The 22,267-nt window shown below is 41.2% G+C and overlaps 1 protein-coding gene across 9 annotated transcripts in view; it reads right to left on the bottom strand.

Moving 5' to 3' along the window:
- Positions 1-22,267, bottom strand: part of Acaca (acetyl-CoA carboxylase alpha) — a 271,090-nt gene that overhangs the window by 130,639 nt on the left and 118,184 nt on the right. For all 9 annotated transcript variants that reach the window (XM_021211498.1, XM_029546021.1, XM_029546020.1 and 6 more), the window contains 11 exons: positions 20,300-20,450; positions 18,420-18,523; positions 12,778-12,859; positions 12,180-12,325; positions 10,293-10,443; positions 8,845-8,979; positions 7,914-8,060; positions 6,807-6,995; positions 6,020-6,120; positions 5,280-5,368; positions 98-222 (listed from right to left, as the gene is read on the bottom strand). In XM_021211498.1, the coding sequence (XP_021067157.1) occupies positions 98-222; positions 5,280-5,368; positions 6,020-6,120; positions 6,807-6,995; positions 7,914-8,060; positions 8,845-8,979; positions 10,293-10,443; positions 12,180-12,325; positions 12,778-12,859; positions 18,420-18,523; positions 20,300-20,450 (1,420 nt within the window). The remainder of the gene's footprint in view (positions 1-97; positions 223-5,279; positions 5,369-6,019; positions 6,121-6,806; positions 6,996-7,913; positions 8,061-8,844; positions 8,980-10,292; positions 10,444-12,179; positions 12,326-12,777; positions 12,860-18,419; positions 18,524-20,299; positions 20,451-22,267) is intronic.

Below are 22,267 nucleotides of genomic sequence, written 5' to 3'. Positions count from 1 at the left end.
ACACACACACACACACACACACACACACACACACACACACACACTTTGCAGAACATTAATCTGTTGTACAAGTTTGAGAAACAAACTGGATACTCACAATAAGCATTGTCACCAGGAGATTCTTTTTGGTGACCTGAGCGTGGGAGAAGATGTAGTTCAGTACGGTGTTCATGTCACTTTTGTTCTCTTCCCGAAGGGCGAATACACATTTGTCGTAGTGGCCTACAAGTGGTAAAGAAAACTGGTCCTCACCATGTACATATGAAGCCTCATCCTTATTAACTGGCTATTTCTTAATGCATGTCCAGAGTTGATAAACAGTGAGAAGAAACACCTTTGTTTGGAGGGCTTTAGACCAGGGGTCATTAGGACCCAAGTATAACCTTGGGTTCAAGGTCAAACTCTACTCTCCATTCACTATGCCAGTCACTTGACCTCTCTGGGTCTTGACTTTATTTAAAAAGTTAAAAGGGAGTGGGATGTGCTTTTAAAATAAAGGTGGGACTCCAACCCCATTTTTTTCTCTTCATGATCTTGTTTGTTCTCCTGGAATAATTTCCTTCAAAAAGAAGGGTTCTGCTGCTTAAAGAGTCAGTGTCAAGGGCTCAGTAGGTACAGTGCTTGCCTCCTGAGTATAACCTCTAGGACCCACAGAAGAATGCCCAGCATGGTGGTGCATGTTTCTAATCCCAGAGCTGGAGAGGTGGACACACCAGGATCTCTGGAACTCTCTGGCCGGCCCACTTAATCTGATTGGTGAGAGACCTTGGAACAAAACAAGTGAATGGCATTTCTGACCAGCAGTTGTTCTCACATCTGTACAGATACACACACCCACACACAGGAACACACATACATGTAGGCCACACACATATAATGCGTTCACACATAAATGTTGAAAGCATGAATTGTGACGACCTTTGAGGTCTACGTCAGCTTGAGCATCTGGTTTCACACTGACGCACTGAGAGCATTCCACCCTAACTGCTAAGCACTGTTTAAGCTAAGAAATCATACTTATCAGTATTCATAAGTGTGTCTGCTATATTGGAAATCAATATTTCTACTGTATCTCCAGGAAAAAGCAAGCAAGGCCCAGGAACTCCAAATCCAAACCATGGCATACGTGACTTGGAGCCTTGCGATGTGCAAAAGGCTGCAGGCAGTACAGCCTGGTGCCTGCTGGCCTTCTGTAAAGCACCAGGGGCAGGTTACTGCTGGGCAAGAGACAAACCTCCGGCATTCCACAGCACATCTGTGGTAGATGTAAGGGAAACATGGGTCTGTTCAAAATAGCTTGACTGTAGATTAAATTTCCAAGAAAGGAAAAACTAGTGCTTGCATTTTTGTGGTTCAGAATTTTATGAAATCACGAAAATATTAAAGGATTATCATTCCACTTAGATTCTACGTTAAACTACAAACTAAAACAGTAACATTTAAAATACATCACTGCATTTTCCTAGAATAACATTTGACCAGGCCAACCCTAACTTATCTGTTTTACATATCAGAAATTAACATAAACAGTATTTTTCAAAATGAAACTAGTATGTTTGGAAAAACACTAAAATATACTAGTTAGAAAACAGCCAGTCTAATAAAAGATTCAATTTTGATAAGATGGAAAATGTTTAAAAATGGGCTGCCTTTAGGCTAGAGACGTAGCTGAATGGTAGAGCAGTCACCTAGCATGTTCAATCTCCTGCACTACTGGGAAAAAAAGAAAAAAAGGACTGTTGTCCTGTATTTCCTCCCACTGAAACTAGGCTTTGCAATGAGAAAAGAAAAACACTGGGGCAACAGTAATTATTAAGGGGGAGGGATACAAAGAACATATTTTTCTGAGGTGAGGGGACACAGTAACAAAAACAAAACAAAACAAAACAAAAATAACAAGTAGTCACTTTAAAATAACTATTAATTGTGGCAGAGAAAAGAGGAGGGAAGATGGCCCAATGGTTAAGCTCACTGGCGGCTCTTCTAGATGGGCTGGATTTGATTCCCAGCACCCAAATGGCAGGTCACAACCATTTGTTAACTACAATTCCAGGGGGAATGGGATGCCCCCTTCTGACCTCCTTAGACATGAGGCATGTATACGTGCATATACATACATTCAAACACACATTATTTTCCTTATAAAATAAAATAAATCTTTTCTTAAATTATCTTATGCATATCGGTGTTTTGACTGCCATGTGTCTGTACACCACATGCATGCAATGCCATCAGAGGCCAAAAGAGGGCATAAGATCTTGGGAAACTGGAGCTACAAATGATTGTGAGCTGCCATTGAGTAAAGGAATTGAACCTAGCTCCTCTTGAAGAGGAGTCAGTATGCTTAACCACTGGGCCAACTCTCTATGTTTTATTCTTCTTTTTAAACACTTATTCTTTTATAAGCCATTTCTCTAGCCCAGGAATAAAACCTCATAAATTTTATATATATAATTATACACACATACATACACACGCGTGCGCACGCGCACACATACACACACACACATATTATATATTATATATATAATAAAATAGGGTTTCTCTGTGTAGCCCTGGCTGTCCTGGAACTTACTCTGTAGACCAGGCAGGCCTTGAACTCAAAAATCCACTTGCCTCTGCCTCCCAACAGTACATGGAATAAACAGAAATTCCAGAACAGACAGAAGTCATCAGTTGTTTCCTTTATACGATGTGCTTCCTGTTTGTAGTTCAATGAAATCCTCCTATCCTGAGGTTTTAAGGATATCCTAAAATTTCATACTTTTGCCTTTATGATAAACATTTAAGTCTTGACTTGACTTGAAATTGATTTTGAGCATCTGAAATGAGTTCCGAATGATAAGCTCATTGTCTTGGTATTGCTACTGATGCTTACCCTTTTCCTCATGATCACAATGCCTGCTATATCATGCAATGAATTGCAAGTGTATGGATCTGCTTCTGGTAGTTGTGTTTTGTCTATAACCCTGTCCTTGCACAAATGTTACAGCTGTTTAACTAATATGGCTTCATAGTAATCCTTGGTATCTTATCTGGCAAATATTTTTGCCTTCTATTTCTTTAGAAGCACATTTTGTTACTATGTAAAACAGGGTCTCACTAGAGAGCCCTTCAGCTTGCTGTGTGGCGTCCAGCCTGATCTTGAATGAACAGCAATCCTCCTGCCGCTATCTTCTGAGTACTGGGATTACAACCTCACCTACTTTAGAAATATCTTAGCTATTGCCAGAATTTTGCTTAAATTTTAGAGTTAGCTTGATAAATTTCACAAAGATCCCTGAAGGTACTTATTGGAATGTCAACAATTGACAAGTGAATTCAGGGAGAGCCAATATCTTTGTAACAGTGTCTGCTGTTGAGGTTGACCTAGAAAGTCATTCATTAGGAGCTCCTCTAGAAGAGAACTGAACATTTTTGTTGTATTTGTGCCTTTATATTTCATGGATTTTAACTGAGATTTTAAGTGATGTATTTTTCAAGACTGTTTTCCTAAACAATTACTGTAAAGAAGTCTTTTCTGGTGGGATCTGGTAGCACATGCCTTGAGTCCCAACACTTGGGAGGCAGAGGCAGAAGGATCTTCTATGAATTCAAGGCCAGGCTGGTCTACATAGCAAGCGGCAGGCAGCAGAGCTACAGAATGAAACCCTGTCTCAAAATAAGTAAGTAAATAAGTTTGAAAAAAATAAAACCTTTCCTGAAGTGCTGAAGACTGAACCCAGGGCCTCATGCATGACAGCCAAGTGCTCTAGTCTGGAGGTGCACCCCAGTTGCAAGTGAATTTTATATATTCGATTTTTTTTTTCTTTTTGAGTCAAAGTCTGCCTCTGCCTCCCAAATAAAGGCACTCACCACTAAGCCCTACAGGTTTGATGTTTGTATTTAGAAATTTTGTTTGGTTTTAAATAATTTAGTAATAAATCTGGGGGGGTTCTTTGAGCCTTCTGAGTAGACGCCTAAGCACACACGAGTCCTCAAGCCATTTTATTTTTTTAAGACAGAGTCTCAAGTAGCCAAGGCTAGCCTTGAATCTCCCAAGTCTTAGGATTTCAGAGGAAAGCCATCTTGCTCTAGAATTTCTTAAATCCTTTTCTTAACTTTCTGCAATAGCAAGAACTCCCAGCGTGGTGCTGAGCGAACACAGTGACACCAGAGCCCTTGTCCTAAAGTTGATGTTTTGAACATTTTGCCACTACGTATGATATATCTCATGAAGTGGCTGTGGGTCTGCTAAGGATATAGTTTAGTGACTTTTATCCCCAGCATAGGAGAAGTTGGGGACATATCAACAGGAAAAATATCATGTCATTCTACACTGAATTTTATCCAATTTCCCTCCAACTTCTTGAGGTGATGAACCTGTTCATTCTTTCTTATTCTTCTAGTACATGATAAATAACATCATTGGCTGTCCCTAAATTCATCAACCTGGCTTTTTAAAAAGCCTGTTAATATCTACTTGTGGAATTTAACTGCTCATGAAGGGTGGAAACATCTTTTTTTAAAATATTTATTTATTATATGTAAGTACACTGTAGCTATCTTCAGACACTCCAGAAGAAGGAGTCAGATCTCGTTAAGGATAGTTGTGAGCCACCATGTGGTTCCTGGGATTTGAACTCTGCACCTTTGGAAGAGTAGTTGGGTGCTCTTACAAAAGTGAACAGTCTTACAAAAGTGAACAGAACAGAAGAGATGCTAGGTGCTATTTCAATGTTCTGGTTTTACACTGCCATCTTGTGGTAGGATGTCATAAATGGCAGTCTGTAGCTTTAAAATCGTAGCCAAGGTGTTTCACTCTTAAAGAGTATCCATCATTTAGTGATGCTCTTCAGAGAAAGCCAGGGATAAATTCTACCTAAATGACAGACTAAAAAGCAGTGGAGATTTTGAGCTCTCCTCATATGCCTGTGGTTCAAGTCTTGGATTAGCTGCTGAGAGGCAAGCTCTTCAGACAGGGAATTTCAATTCCAGATTGGTCATGACTCAACTTTCACTACACACAGTCAAGAGATATCAACAGAGAATGCTAATCTCTCCGAGAGCAATTATCTCAAGCCTTCCTCAGAAGCACACTGAAGTTCCAGTCTCTCCACTGTTGTTAGTACTCTTTTTCATGCTGGTGAAGTATGGAAGCTTAGTTTTTAAAGGAATGAGTGAAAGAAGGAAAAGCCTGTTCATGTGAAATGTTGTAACGGCATGAACTGCCTTGGCTCTTACATGGGATTTTAATCAGAACTATGACTGTCCTTAGACAGCCCTCGGGATGAACTTACCATTCTGAAACTGTGTCTCTACTCGCAGGTACTGCCGGAGCAGATCCATCACCACAGCCTTCATGTGGCCACGGATGCCACTTCGGTACCTGTGAGTCATGACAGAGCAACACCATTAAAGGAACCCAGAGGCCACACTTATTCTCTAGATGGTCCCCTGAACTGTTTTCCCACTGAATACAGGGTATACCTATAGCTTATATTTCCAGGTTGAAAATTATTAATTTAAATTTTAAAGTGAAAACTAACTTCAGTACAGAGGGAAAGGAAAGTAGAAATAGCGCCCCACCATCACACCTCCCTGGACTCCATACCCAGATCTAACGACAGCCTGACTTAGCTCCCACTGCTGAGCAGAAGTTATAGTCATACTTGAAATGCCTAAGGGACTTTTAAAAAGTTTTAAGTATCTTAAAGTTGAAAATGTTCTAGACAGCTGGATCCATAAAATAGAGAGAATAAATACCATGATGGAGTCTACACTAGGAGAAAAACTAAGCTCTTGCTTCAAAATAACAAATGAAAAGAAAACAAAAGACTTTGGGGGCCATGGTAACTGACAGATATCATAGAAACAGGAATAATGACCGGCTTCAGTCTCAGACCTAAGTAGTAACGAGATGTAACAGACTTTCTGAGAAATAAAGTGCTCTCTTCTCTCTGAAGGTCAGATGGAAGCAAATCTTTATGCCCAATTGAAAACAAAGAACGCATGGGCATCTGGAGAGCCATGTGACTACCTCTGCACCAGCTGGACAATGCTCTGGGTGTTCATGAAGAAGACTTCCCGCTCAGATTTCCGGTTCAGTGTAGCCGCATGACTATCTAGGATGTTGGCAATCTAAGGCAAAAGAAATAAGAAAAATGAAGCTCCTCCTGTTACCGGGACCCAGTGCACATACCTCTGCATCAGCACTACTACCAAAGAAGCTCCTTGGTTACAACATGACAAACCCCGTGTCTGACATGTGTCAGTACTACTATGTTAGTACAAGTTTAGACACTTGCTAAAGAAGCAAGCAATTTCTAAACTTTTTTCACTCTTTCCCAGATAGACTAAGGACTACATCATGGAACTAAATTTAGCCAGAGAGTGAGATGGACAAGAAGCTGTCTAAGGTCAAAACCCACACCTCACTCCTGGTCCCTTTCTTGCCCACCTTTACTCCCCATGTCACCATGCATTACAGGCAAAGGGCAAGGATGCTGTCGAGGTAGTCGGGAAGTGTCAGGCAAACACATTACCAATATCCTGGCTGTCAATCTCACAGAAACATGTCTAATTAGGGGCTCTCCCTGAAAGCACAGTGATATGGAATACATAGTCACAGTGCCTTCCTCACACAGTGTGAGATATTTTATAGGTCACATATAGTGACTCATATACGGAGGCAGGTTTATGAAGGATTCAATGCTTTTGGTGGTAAAATCACAGACAATAAGGAGTAGCCAAACAGAGAGGCCTCCTAGAGCATGAACTCCAGTGGCCGCGAGGGGAAAATGATGACAGTGTTGCCCCATAAATACCTGCTGGCTGGGAAACTGACAAAGGACTGATGTGATGTTGCTAGCATACTGAGCCATTTCCTTCTTAATAGACTTCTCCACGTTGAGGGGGATCCGGCCAGAGACACTGGTCATGATATCTTGCAGCTCTAGCAGAGGCAAGGAGGGGTCTCTCAGAGTCTTCATCAATCGTTCTACCCAGTCCTTTACCTGTGCAGAAAAAATAATCAAATGGGATGTAAACACAATACAATTCCACAAATAAATCAGATCCCTGAATCTCCTGCTGGTGCTTCCTTTAGATTTACATATTTTACGTGAATGTGTACCACATGAGTGCCTGAGAGTTCCAGATGATGTTGAACCACCATGTGCATGCTGGGAATCTATCCTCTTCAGAGGAACAAGTGCTGTAACCCTGAACCATCTTTCTAGCCCCCTGGTGCTTAACATAAAACTGCAGCCTAAACATCAAATACTACCCCAGTCTGTAGTTCAAAAAGGAATAATCCCAAGCAAATGACAAAATTAAGAAACAAGGATTTAAAATGTCAAGTCCAGCCAGGCATGGTGGTGCATGCCTTTAATCCTGGCCCTTGGGAGGCAGAGGCCAAGGTAGTCAGATCTCAGTGAGTTCAAGGATTGCCTGGGCTGCATAATAGTGAGTTTCAAGATAGCCAGGGCTACTTAGAGAAACCTTGTCTCAAAAAACAAACTTCATCGGGAGGGAGAGGCAGGCGGATTTCTGAGTTTGAGGCCAGCCTGGTCTACAAAGTGAGTTTTAGGACAGCCAAGGGTTACACAGAGAAACCCTGTCTCGAAAAACAAAAAAACAAAAAAATCAAACAAACAAACAAAAAACTTCAAAGCCAACAAAGAAACGTGGGGAGATTACAGCTCATATAACTTTTTCCTCCTAAAAAAAAAAATCTTCAAGAGCTGAGGGCATAGCTCAGTGGTGCAGTGATCACATAGCATGTTTGTTTAAGGCCCTAGGTTCAATCCCCAGCATCAGAAAGAGTGGGAAAATCAATCTTAAAGGAAAAAAAAAAAATCCTCCTGAGACTGTAAACTCCTCTGGAAAATGAACACATTTGTATATCCCCTCCCCAAGGGAGCGGTTCATACCCTGCTGCTGAAGAAAGGGTCTGGAAGGCAGTATCCATTCATCACATTGACCAGGTTATCCAGGACATAGTGGAAAACTCGATGGAGCTTCTCGCCTCGAAGAGCTGTGCTCTGGATCTGTGGTAGACTGCCTGTGTGAAGCTCAGCCTGTGGTCACAAGGTATCATCGGTCATTACCTTCTACTCTGGGCACAAAAACCACTGCAATTCAGTCACCATCAAAACTGAGACATCCCTTCCTGACACACACCTATTTGGAGAAAGTCAGTGGAAGAAACACTGAGAAAAAGACAGAATCTCAGGTTTATATTGGCTAATGCAAGCTCAGTCCCACAATACTGTAGGCACAAATATAAGGCATAAAATTGGGAGGAACAAAAAATGATTAAGAAAATGCTAACATGAAGCTAACCATGGTGGCACACTGACATGAAGCTAACCATGGTGGCACACACTTGTAATCCCAAAACCCTGGGAGATAAAAGGCAGGAAGAACAGGAATTCGAGATGGAAACAAGGGAAGAACGGGGCCTGGGGAGATGGCTTAGTGGATAAAAGCACTTACTGTACAAGCATTAGAACCACCCCAGGACCCTCAGAAAAAAGCTGAGTGTAGCCACACAAAGCAGTGTGGGGCAGAGGGGTAAGAAACAGGACTGCTGGGAATTGCTGGCTGCCAGCCAAGCTCCAGGTTCAATAAGAAAACCCGGTCTCCAGGGAATAGGGTAGAGCATGATAAAGCAGGACACCCAATGCCCTCTTCTGACACACATACACGCAGATAGCACATACACACACTCTCACACACATGCAAAATAGGACGGAAGGAGGGAAAGGATGGGAGAGGACAAGGAACCAGCAAACCAAGCACCTCCAAGCTATGTGTTTTTCACCCTCAGAGCGCAGCGGTTTTCAGCGCCTTCCTCCTCACCTGTTGAACTTTACTGGGATTGTCCAGTTGCATTTTGGCTATCACACAGCCAGGGTCAAGTGCTGCTCCAGGTCGCTTGACATAATGGATGCAGCCAGATTCTACAGCCGTTAAAGTCATCACCATCTTCATTACCTGTAATGAGATGTAAGTTAGAGCCTGATTTCCCTTTATGGACATGAACAGTGTAAAGGTCAGGTTTCTCCTATCTTCTCAATTGGAAAACACTTAATTTAACACCCCAGAATAGTAATCTATCAAAATCTCCAGGCAATTGGTAAATTTCTCAGAAGTAAATCTAAGGGCTAATAACAGATCCTGATTCCTGGATTGTTTTTCCTGAATTGTTGTCTGTTTTCACGGATCGTTTCGTCCAAAGCTCACTCTGAAGCTGAGGATGACCCTGAACTCCTGACCCTCCTGCCTACCATGTGCCTAGCACTTTTCTAACTTTTTTTTTTTTTTTTTTTCCGAGGACAGGGTTTCTCTGTGTAGCCCTGGCTGTCCTGGAACTCTCTCTGTAGACCAGGCTGGCCTCGAACTCAGAAATCCGCCTGCCTCTGCCTCCCAAGTGCTGGGATTAATGGCGTGCGCCACCACCGCCCAGCGCACTTTTCTAACTTTTAAACACATTTGCTGCTGTTTGTGAATCTGTCTGTCTGTCTGTCTCTCCATATTTATATTAGAAGTGATGGACTATCAGTTCTCATGATAGCAGCATTTTTCACACTTTTCTTTCACCTACCACCAGCCCAGTAAGTACACCTTCTAAATCAGAAACATCTCTTGCAGTGTCTTTGCGCTAGGCCCACTTCAGGTCTAGAGTTCTTTTGAAAATTTACGATGAGAAGTCCCTCCATGGCATTTACCTCTGATACAGTCCCCCAAACTATCACCCTAGAGCCTAAATCTCATCATATCATTTTGTCCAGCTCCTTGAAGACTTCGATTTCCTTCCATTGGAAGCACCTTTACCTGTGATCACATCAAACTTTATCTATCCTAGTCAGTTCTAACACAGCACACTACCCTGCTTCGGTGCCTTGGGTTAGGTTAAACACTGTATCCTGTGTGTCCTCACCTGCTCTAGCTTTCTGTCTTCAGGCAAACATCTCTTCTTATGGGATGTCTTTCCTTACCCGGCACTGTCTCTCTGTTCTTAGACTTCATTACTCACCTGCTCTGCTCCCACTCTACCTATCATACTTTCTCTGTGTAGCCAACCATTAGCATAACACCTGTCACTTAGTTCTACTGCTACTATATTTTTAAAGCAAAAATGTCTTTACTATCAAAGGAAAATGGTGATTTTTTATTGTTTTTAAAATCTTTAGGTGACAATCCACATGAAATGAACTGATGATCGCTCTTTGTTATTTTCAATCCTAGTCTACCCACATCAACCTACATTCCCTCCCATGACCCAACAGCCTACTCCCTACCCTGACCTCAATCTCTGCATAGCACTGGCCAGCAAACACATGTCCACCATCTTCCACAATATACTGGATTAACTTCCCAGCAGACGGTGAGCGCATTACAGATGGGTCATTTTCCTTCTCAAACACACAGGTTTTATTGCCAATTGTGATTCGGTATCTAGAAGATAAGTAGAGCAGGCAATCCAGTAAAGCACTCAGGTTATAGAAAAATGAGAGAAAAATGTCATTCTTAAAAACAACAAAACAAGAACCACACAGAAAATACTATCATATATACAATGCAGACATATAAAAAGACATTCATTGTATCTTTGTTAATAATTTTTAAATTACACGTTAATTTTATTTAGTTTACATGTGATTGTACCATGTGTGGGCACGTGCAGTTATGGAGGTCAAGGACAACTTGCAGGAGCGGGTACTGTTCTTCCACCATGTGGGTTCTCAAGGAACAAACTCGGGTCAGGCTTGGCAGAAAGGGCCTTATTTATCTAGCTCTCTTGCTGGCCCTTATTTACAGTTTTATTATCAATCTTCAGTTAAAAGTTGGAATCAATAATTTATGATTTATTCATATCATGGAATGTACTATAACCATTAAAAACAATAGATATTTATATAAAATACAAAGATAATGATAATATAATAACTAATACCCCCTCCCTCCTTCTCTTCCTCCTATTTCTCTCTCTCTATGAAAGGACCTCACTATGTAGTCCAGTCTGGCCTCAGTCCTCTTCAGCCTCCTAAATGCTTAGAGTTACAGGCATGAAATACCAAGCCTAGCTATAGCTAACACTCATGGAACAATAACTATATTGTAGGCAAGGTTTTAAGCACTTCAAGTGGTTTATTCAATTCTCATAGCAGTATGATTGGTGTGATAAAAAGAAGGGGGGAAGAGGGAGGGAGGGGGGAGGGAGGGGAGGAAGGAAATGAGAGATATACAGGAAGGGAGCTGAGAAAGTACTTCAGTTGGAACAGTGCTTATCTAGCATGAATGAAGCTCTGGATTCACTCCCAGCACTGTGTAACTCAGGCGTGGTGAGTGATATAACCTCAGCACTCAGGTGATGGAAGCAAGACGAGAGAGACGTTCAAGATCACCTCCACACAGCAAGACCCGAGCTATGAGACTGCAGGTGCGTGGGTGGGGAGACGGCTCAGTGGGAAAGAACACTTGCTGCTCTTGCCAAGGACGGGAGTTAAATTCCCAGCAACCACATAGAGGCTGCCGCAGTTCCAGGAGATTCAACTACTTTTGATCTCTGTTCGCTCCCCCCCCCCCACACACAGTGCATGTACATATGATCAGGCACACATAAAACAAGTAATGATTTTAAAAAGAAAAAGCACAAATAGTATTTAACAAATATTTATTTGTGGATATATGTAAAGGAAAAATAGCATGCACCTTTATGTAATTCTTATATGCATTCTATAAATTCTAATAAATATACAAGAAACTATCAACTGTGATCATTGATTTCAGGGGGAAAATATTTTTCATTGTTCACCACTTTGGAGTGGAAGAGAAACATGTTTCCTTTCCTTAAGAGCGAGAATCTCACTAAGCTGTATATGCTGGCTGGGCTTCATATGTGTGTATAAACTCCTAGGCTCCAGTGAGTCCTTCCCTCAACCTCCCACTTCAGCCTGAGTAGTTGAAAATCTAGGCACAGAACACAATACCCAACTTGAGACATGTTTAAAATTGCAAACACTTTTGCACTCTTAAATTTTAAGTATATAAAACGCTTTTGTTGTTCTTAATTGAACATGAGCATGCCAAACAAACAAACAAACAAAACCCACCTGGAAAAATCCCAGGAACTAATGAATAGTGAGAGGAAGAGTTAATCCAACAGCAAACAACCCGGCCTCATCACTCACCTGTCCACCTCTTCCTTCATGTATGTGGTGTAACTGCTGCCGTCATAAGACAAGAGCAGGCCACCATCACTCAGCCGATGCACATCCACTTCCACACATGAGCCATTCATTATCACCACGTAGGAGTTGGGAGACTGCCGAGTCACCTGCAGTAAACAAGAGCCAGAAAGCCAAGTCGTGCTCCCTTCCCAGCACAGCCTTTCCCTCAGATGCAGCTGGAGTATTTACAGGACAGAGTTAGGACGCTGTCAGCAAGAGTGGTGATGCTAGTGCTGCTTGCACCCGTCCTACTGCAGGCAACCAGGGAGTGTTGGCTGCTTTTCTCTGTTCCGGCTGTTCCCTGCCTCGGCTGCTTTTCTCTGTTCCGGCTGTTCTCTGCCTCTGCATACTTTTGGAAGTATGTCATGGTGAGAGATAACTGGATAGATTTTTCATAGAATCACTAAATACTGATTCCTGAGACTGTCACCAATGGCTGTAATATTCCAATCCGTAAACAAAAGTGAACTTTTCTGTCTCTCAACCTCAGAAAACTAGTCTTTTTAAAAAACAAAGAGAAGATAGAAACTAAGGTGTCACTTTGGTGGGGATTGCATACCTTAAGTACATATTTGATTCCTTCATAGATAAGTTCAACATCTACTGTGTTCAGAAGTGTGTGAGCAGGAAGGACTTGACCCCTGAAAGAATGACAATATATGACATACTTATTTCTATAAAGTTCTAATAGGTTATAAAGAAATCTCAAAGATTATTGATTGTGATATTTCCTAAAATAGTAAGAGAAAATACCTAGATGATTGTCTGTAAAGGATTGATCATATAAATTATGTAAAAAATACTGAAATTTCATTTCTACATTTAATCGTGGTAAGATACACAAAGCATACAACTTACTGTGTGGAATGAAGGACGCTCGAGTGTGTGCAGTTCTGACTGAGTGTGTGCTGTTGACACAAACACAGACTTGCCAAGGACCTCAGGCCTCAGACTCATGGGGAAATGGCAAAGCCTTCCAAGGGTGAAGCGCAGAGAAATGGCAAAGCATTCTCTCTCAGTCCTGGTGCAAATGTTGACAGTGTGTGCAGAACTTCCACCAGAGCTTTCTTTCCTCACACGTTTACAGCCTGAAGACTGTTCCCAATAGATACTGTGCCTACCAAGATTACCTAAGCCTGTATCTCTCCTTGGTCCAGCTGCATCCCACAAATCCTGCTTCCCTGTTTATCCATGTGTAATAATCCTGCCACCTTGTTCAACTGTATGCAATAAACCCACCTTTCTGTTCAACTGTATATAATAAATACACTGAGCTTCCAGGAGGCTGCGATTTCATCATTAAGAGCCCAGTTCACCTGACTCCAGATATTTCACTAACCTTGTATCTGTCTGTGTTTGTCTTTATTCCCTCAAGGCCCACTCAGGTCCAAGCCACTGGAAGCCATACAAGGACACAGCAACTTAATCATTTTATGTGTATAGTAGTATATAGTCTTAAGTCACATCACTGTTCAACTATTTAGAATGTTTTTATTAGCAAAGGGTAGCACTCTATTAAACAGTGACTGCATTTATGTGTCTTCCTAGAACCTGGCATGTTCTAGTTCTATGAATTTTGACTATTCATAATACCTCTTGATACTAAAATCATACAGTTTTTCTTTTTTTGTGTGTGTGATTGGATTATTTCACTTAGTCCAAACCTCAGAGTTCCTCTGTGTTTTAGCATGTGTTAGAATGTCCTTCCTCTTTAAGGTTTGATAATATCCTGTGATGGGTATACACCCATCACTATTTGTTTATCCTATTCATCATGGATGTGCAGGCTTTTCCTACTGTGCAGTCACTATGAACAGCACTGCCATGAAAATGTAGGCATCTCTCTGACAGCTTTCACTTCTTTTGGTATATCCAGAACTACTATAGCTGGAGTTTGATTCTGAATTTTCTGAGCAATTTTAATTCTGTCTACCATAGGGGCTGCATTGTTTTACATTCCCACCAACAGTGTACAGGGATCCCAATTTCTCCATATCCTTGCCAAAACTTATTTTGTGGTTCTTGATAGCAGGCATGAGAGTGAGGTGATAATTCATTAATGTCCTGAATTGCATTTCCCTGATGATCAGTCATGCTGAGCATCTTCTCAAACACATACAAACTATTATAGTCATTAAAAAGAAAGAAGCTTTTCACATAGTGATAAGAAACATTAAAAGATACTATTAAGGGAAAACAAGCCAAGTGAGGAGCAGTTAACTAATGGGCGTGGCAGGCTGTATTTATGCACATACATGCACAAGAACCAAAGAAAGAGAACATGAATCTGAGAGGGTATGGAAGGGGTTGGAAGAGAAAACATGGGAGAAGCTAGATAGAGGAAAGAGGAGGGGGTAATGATAATATATTTTAATTAAGGTTTAATTTTTTTAAATTAAAACTTAATTTAATTATTAAATTCTAAATCTTTTAAAAATCTTTTTTATTTATTTATGTTATGTATGAGTACACTGTAGCTGTACAGATGGTTGTGAGCTACCATGTGGTTGCTGGGACTTGAACTCAGGACCTTCAGAAGAGCAGTCAGTGCTCTTTTCCACTGAGCCATCTCATCAGCCCTAAATTCTAAATCTTAAAAAAGAATAAAATTTGGGAGGCAGAGGCAGGCGGATTTCTGAGTTCGAGGCCAGCCTGGTCTACAAAGTGAGTTCCAAGACAGCCAGGGCTATACAGAGAAACACTGTCTCGAAAAACAAAACAAAACAAAACAAAAGAATAAAATTAGGTTTAGAAAAAAGCAGGAGGAAGCTGAGCATGGTGACACGCACCTTTAATCTGAGCACTGGGGAGGCAGAAGCAGGTCTCTATGCAGTTCAAGGGCAGCCTGATCTTCAAAGTGACACAGGGCTCTGTTATACAGAGAAACCCTGTCTTGAAAAACCAAACCAAAAGGAAAAAAAAAACTATTATTGTTGTTGTCATTATTATTATTATTATTAATGAGATAAAAACAGAAGGTAAGAAATAAACATCACATGCATATGCTTAAAGAAACCTGTAATGTGGATTGGGTACAGGGAAGGACACTGGATATCAAGAAACAAATTAGTAGATGCTTTTCCACTATGCATTTTTTTTGAAATATAGAACATGTGAATCTATTTATTGTTCTTTAAGATGAACTTGCTAGGCTTGGTGGCTCATTAACACATATAGTCCTAACACTTAAGCTGAAATAGAGCTGGCTCTGGTGTTATGGGTTCAGTAGACCTGGCAGGCTGACTAACTCAGCTAGCACGCAGGCCTAGATCCAGGACTTTGAGTTGGCCTGCCCCAACATCTGCCCCATCACTGAGCTGTTGAAGCTTGTCAAGGGGGCAGTCCTGCTGAACCAAAGCTGCAGGATCTCAATGACTCGGGATAACTGCAGGATATCCAAGGAGTCAGGTGAGGATCCAGTATTGATAGTGTAGCAGAATCCAGAGGCCTTTAACCAGACCAGTGACTCACTGCAATGAACATTTGCAAGTAAAGCTATGTGGGCAGAGGTACTGTGGCATATCACAGCTTCCACATTGAGATTTTTATAAAATTATTCTTTGTTTTTTATTTTCTTTTGGGGGAGAGGGTGAAGGGCAGGTATGGAAGGACTGAGAAATGACTGTGATTGGGGTACATGAGGTGAAATTCACAAAGAATCAATAAAAAAAATGTAAAGAAGAAGAAGGAAGAGGAGAAGGGAAGAGGAAAAGGAAGAAGAGGAGGAAGAAGAAGCAGCAGCTGCTACTACAGCTGCCACAGTAGAACATCAGTTTAAGGCCAAGATCCTGTCACAAACAAACAATTTAAGTCAGACTTTGAAAAATTAATAAAACAAGGAGTACTAAAAAGAGGATAGTTGAGTTACTGGTAGCCAGTAGAGGTGGGTAAAGAGTATGCACATCAGCAGGGCGTGGTGGCCCACGCCTTTAATTCCAGCACTCGGGAGGCAGAGGCAGGCTGATTTCTGAGTTCGAGGCCAGCCTGGTCTACAAAGTGAGCTCCAGGACAGCCAGAGCTACACAGAGAAACCCCGCACATCATCTGTACTGGTCACACATTAAGAAAAACAAATTATGAGGCAGGGAGTGGTGGTGTACACCATCAGTCCCAATGTTCTGGAGGCAGAAGCAGGTAGAGCTCTGTGAGCTGGAGGCAAGCCTGGTCTCAATAGTGAGTCCCAGGACAACAAGGACTACACAGTAAGACCTGCCTGAAAAGACAAAAAATTCAAACCAAATTATGCCATGTGTCGTGGCATGTGCCTATAATCCAAGCACTTGGGCGGTACAGGCAGGATTGTGAGTTAAGGGCAGCCTCAGCTGCACGGTGAGTTTGAGGCCAGCCAGGTCAACAAGAAACTGTCTCAAAATATGTCCTCCCCAAATACTAATTTCAAAACCCAAGTTTACAAGATGAATTAAAAATGGAATGTTAGAACTGTGGAGATGGCCTAGTGCCTTCGAGTGAGTGCTTGCTGCTCGTCCTGAGGACCTGAGTACAGTGTCTAGAACTCACGTGGAGTGGCTCACGACTGGCTTTGAACTCTAGCACAGGAGACCCAGCAGCATCTTCTGGCCTTTGCATACATCCACACACATGTGGCATTTATAAACACACATAAAGTTTGTTTTGTTTTATTCTTTTTAAAGAACATTAGGTTCAATGGGTTGATACATCTGTAATGCTAGCACTCTAGAGTCTGAGGCAGATGGACTGTGGGTTAGAACCATCCTGGGCTACGTAGGAATTCAATGCCAACATAAGGAGACTGCTTCAAAACAACAGAACACAACAAACAAAAAGAACACTAAAGGATGTGTTAATGCATTTTTATATGCATAGGGAATCCAGTTAACTAGGTTAGAGATGCATGTTGAGGACTGGAAATGAAAAAGAATGGACTGGTGAGGGGACCAAGGTGTGCAGGAAGTTGAAAGTCATACCTGGGGGTTTAGATTTGAGTCAGAAAGGAAATGCAAGCTGCTGAAGGCTTTAATACATGAAAGTAACATAGTGAGATGTTTATCACAGGGCTTGAAACCTCAGTTCAATTTTCAAAAATTTGCTTCTTTTCTTCCTTTCTGATACTCTGAAAGGGGGCCGATATAAGTCTAACAACACAGAAGGAAATAAAGTGCCTGTGGTTAAAATGTGTGGATAGGATTAGCCCTTTGGACTGTTCCCCTAGGGACTTGGGCAGAGATTAGCCTCTGGAATCAACATACAAAATTAGTTCAGCTTCATACATGTCTGACCCTACACTTGAAAGACTTTCAAGGTCATTCTGAATATCAGCCTCAATTATTTCTTCCTGAAATGTAGTATAGTTAATTCCAAAGATATTTAGGGCTTGGTGATAGGGAGAAATGCTGGGTTTATCACCATGCTTTGAGGGGCTTTGCTCAGGAAAGCGTGTTTGGTGCAGCTGGATTTTAGAGTTTGAAAAACAAGATTAATCTCGGAGCTGAGATCCCCGCTGTAAAGGCACAAGGGTCTGGGTTCAGATTTCCAGCATCTATAGAAAAACAGGCACAGTGGCATATGTCTAACTCCAGCACTGTGGTGATGACCATGGAGGAGGCTAGGGAGTGGACAAGCATATCCTGGGAGTTTACTGGCTTGCACACCTAGCTGAGCTCCAGGCTCAGTGAGAAACTGTGTCTCTAAAAATAAAGTGAGGCCAGATGTATGGTTGGTACATGCCTTTAATCCCAGCACTCATGGGGCAGAGACAGGTGGAGTCAGGGGCTAGTGTCTCACAGTCTATACAATGAGTTAATATAGGCAGGTGACATAATGAGACCCTGTCTAAAAAAATCAAAAAGGAAAACAGGAACACAAACGAACAAACCAAAACCAGCCAACCTCCCCACCCCCCAATTTAAATATAAATTACAATCAAGATATCTAATATCAATCTTTGGCTTCCGACCACATGTTTATACATGCAGGTCTACGTGCACATACCCACATGAACATTTACATAACAAACACATACACATTTACAAAAAAAGGAAAAGTGATCTAGTCAACTCTGGCATAAACTATTCCCAGCCAGCCCCTCTTTCCTTTGCCACCAGTTCAGGAATAACAAACTCATAAAGTGCCTGGAAGCTGCAGAAAAACAAATGGGCCTTTGAGTTATAGTCCTGTACTCAAGCACTGATTGGCTAGCTCGGAGGCAAGAAGGTAACTTACCTCTCTAAGGAGTGAAGGAAGTTAGAGATGCTGTTCCTCAGGCTCACATCTGCTACATGGAGAGCCCCACACACAACTCCTAACATGGTGTCAGGTCGCTCTGCCTACAAAGAACAGAGGACACATCAAAAGCATGGTCATATGACACCACAACCACTCTAGTAAAATCAAGGTCAGGGTCATTATGAAGAAACATCCTTATTTCCATAGTAATTTTTCTGAGCCAAGCATGGTGGTATACACCTGTAATCCTAGCACTTGGGAGGGGGAGGCAAGAAAAATCAGGAGTAAAAAGGTCATCCTTGACTACACAGTGAGGTTGAAGCCACTTTTATTTCATTATTTTATTTGCCTGAATGTGTGTAAGTGCCCCATGCATGTGCCTGGTACCCCTGGAGGTCAGAGGTTCAGCATCAGGTTCCCAGGAGTTACACGTGACTATGAGTCACCGTGTAGATACTGAGAACTGAACTCAGGTTCTCAGGAAGAACAGTAAGAGCTCTTGGAGGACAAGTCATCTGTCCAGCTCCCATGAGACCTTATGAAGCAAGAGGAAAGGACTGGGTGTAGATAATGGACAAGTTATTCAAGAGGACATAAAGCCAATTTTCTAGTTCTCTCTCATATGTCTCCTTTCTTTCTTCCTTCCTTCCTTTCTTTTCTTTCTTTCTTTCATTATTGGTAGTGGACAAATCCATAAATATATTGTTAATAAAACTCACAATGTGAAATTCTACAGTTCTAGAATAGCTATTTTAACTGTATAGTTCATTAAGATGTATAAACTTTGGGTCTTGTTAATTGTCACATGATGTAATTTTTTTAATGTTTTTTTATGAGGTAATTTTTAATTGCAAGGTTTTTTTATGATAAACATAAATATTTAAAAAGAAACAAAAAATAACAAACCAAAAAAATCTGTCTATTTACCTTTATAATTCAAAGAAAATTTTAAAAATAATTTTTCTTCTACTCACTGTAAAATTTTCATTGAGCAAATCAGACTAGCTCAAAAACAGACTTTTATGAGGAAATAAAAAGGATCTAAAGTACAAAGATTTAACATGTGATAATTTATTAAGAAAACAAAATGGAACCAGGCAGCGGTGGTGCACATCTTTAAACCCTGCACTTGGGAAGCAGAAGCAGGAGTTCAAGGCCAGCCTGGTTTGCAATGTGTGTTCCAGGACAATCAGGGCTACACAGAGAAACCCTGTATTAAAGAGTAGAAACACCTGCCGCCAGTCTGACGACCTGAGTTTGATTCCCAGAATCCACAGAGTAGTGATGGAGAGAACTGACCCCTAGAAGTTGTCCTTTAACATCCACATGCACCATTGCATGTACTTCATAACAAAATAAATAAATAAAATGCAATAAAATGCTTTTTAAAAAAAGAAAACGGAGTGTTATATATAGTCAAAATGTTGGCCTTTAGACTTAGAGGAATCTAGTAATTTAACCAAATTTATAAAAGATAGTGGTGCCAGCAGGATAGCTCAAAAGGATAAAGGCACTTGACCCTAGGCCGAGTTCAATCCCTGAAATCTATACTGTAGGGGGAAAACTGAGTCCCACAAATTGTTCTCTGACCTCCACATGTGCTTGCCCCTCTTCCAAAAAGACTGTGTAGTATAGACACAAGAACTCTCTTTTGACTTGTGAATGATAGACGAGCATTCTAGCAAAATAAGCTACATCCCCAGCCTGAAACAAGAACTTATAAAATGCTAAAACAAATCTGAATCCTAGATTTTTCCAGGTAATAAGGAGCCATTTACAGTAGAATCAAATCTCATCTGATGACAAGCCCTGGTGATCATAGAAACCTCGAAAAGCCAGTCCCCAAAGGCCATGTAAACAAGAGGAGAAGCACACACCTGCACTTTCTCTGCGATGAGTCTATCCAGCCAGCCAGTGTCAATTCTGTTCAGCTGGAAGCTTTCTGTCTCCAGCAGTTTGATGAGGTATTCCACTGTAGTTCGAAAGTCACCCCGAATAGATAGCTCCTTCAGTGCCACCACCATATTTCTAGGGGTAGAACAGAAAATATTGTTACAGCAACAAATATTTTGGCGTTTCTCAATCATTTGAAAGAATTGTTTCATTCTTTTTGAGTCTTAGCAGAAGGACAGATAATTCCAAGGACAGATTGAGGGTGCAGACGTAAGTCTGCTCATTTTCACAAACACCAGATAGGAGAGTTTCCAAGAAGTCAGGAAACAGAAGTTTTGATTGATATTACCATAAGAGCACTGGCAAATCACAAACAATTTGCCGTAAGAGTAGAGACAGACCCACTTTTGATTTTCATCATTCTATTCATTTATTGCTGACTAGCTAGAACCAGGGCGGCACTTATTTTCTATACCCTAACACCTTATCTTATCAATTTATATATAAGTTCCATGTAACAAAACAAACTTAATTAGTAAATTTGACAAGATTCCCTACCCGCCCAATTAAAAAAAAAAAAAAAAAAGCAACAGACTGGAGTTGGCTGACACAGCTGCATGCTTCTTTAAAGCCCTTCTCTAAGCCCAATGCAATCATACTTGCTCACTTCATAGAATAGTAATTGCTTGTCTTTCTTCTTCTGGATTATAGTACCATGAGGACACAGACTCTATTTGGTCTTTACTGTAGTGTCAGGCCCAGCACGGTGGTATCTGTTGAGTGTGGTAAATTTATAACCAACTGGAGAAAAGGAAGAACAAAGCAAACAAACCAAAAAGAAAAATAGTAGCTGTGTTGCTAAAATAGAGGTCTCACAGACAGTGAGAGAGGCAAATCTGCCGATAGAAAGGGAATATATGAACTTATATATGCTTATTGTTCAGGGGATATAGTAGAAACAACATAGATATGTTGCTGTTTTATGGTATTTATATTATGAGAAACGGTGTTGGATGTGTAGGCTAAGACTATTACAGACAGGAAGATCTAAGAGCCAACGATAGAGTACAGACTAGATGCCACAAAGAAAGCTCTGAGCCGGCGGTGGTGGCACATGCCTTTAATCCCAGCACTTGGGAGGCAGAGGCAGGCGGATTTCTAAGTTCGAGGCCAGCCTGGTCTACAAAGTGAGTTCCAGGACAGCCAGGGCTACACAGAGAAACCCTGTCTCGAAAAAAAGAAAAAGAAAAAAAGAAAAAGAAAGCTCTGAGCTGAAAGAAGAATTTCTGGTACAGTATCAGAAAGCATCTATTGGGCTGGTGAGATGGCTCAGCAGGTAAGAGTACCCGCTGCTCTTCCGAAGGTCCTGAGTTCAAATTCCGGCAACCACATGGTGGCTCACAACCATCTGAAACGAGATCTGGCGCCCTCTTCTGGAGTGTCTGAAGACAGCTACAGTGTACTTAAATATAATAAATAAATAAATCTTAAAAAAAAAAAGAAAAAGAAAGAAAGCATCTATTGCAGAGACTATTTCAATATGATAAAAGGTGACCTAATTTCTTTTCTTCTATAGAGAAATATACAAACAGACCAAAAGAAAGTAGTAAGAATTCTGACCAAGGCTTTGGACATATCCTGTAGAATAAATATAATGGCCCACTTAATCAAGACTGGAACAAAAATGCCAATAGAGGCCAGCCTGGAAATAAATGAGACAGGGAAAGTGAAGGGGGAATGTCTAAACTACTCAACTCTTGTCCCAGTTAAATGAAGCAGCCACATGAAACTTCCACATGCTGGCTCAACAGGTTAAGGTACCTGCTGCCAAGCCTAATTACCAAAGTTCAATTCTCAGAATCCACACAGTGGAAAAACTGACTCCTGCAGGCTGCAAACACACACACACACACACACATACACACACACACACACACACATACACACACACA

Source organism: Mus pahari, chromosome 14, assembly GCF_900095145.1.
Source record: "Mus pahari chromosome 14, PAHARI_EIJ_v1.1, whole genome shotgun sequence".
NCBI classification, from domain to species: Eukaryota; Metazoa; Chordata; class Mammalia; order Rodentia; family Muridae; genus Mus; species Mus pahari.
The sequence above is the reverse complement of the archived record's forward strand: the minus strand, read 5'-3'. Positions and strand labels throughout refer to the sequence as shown.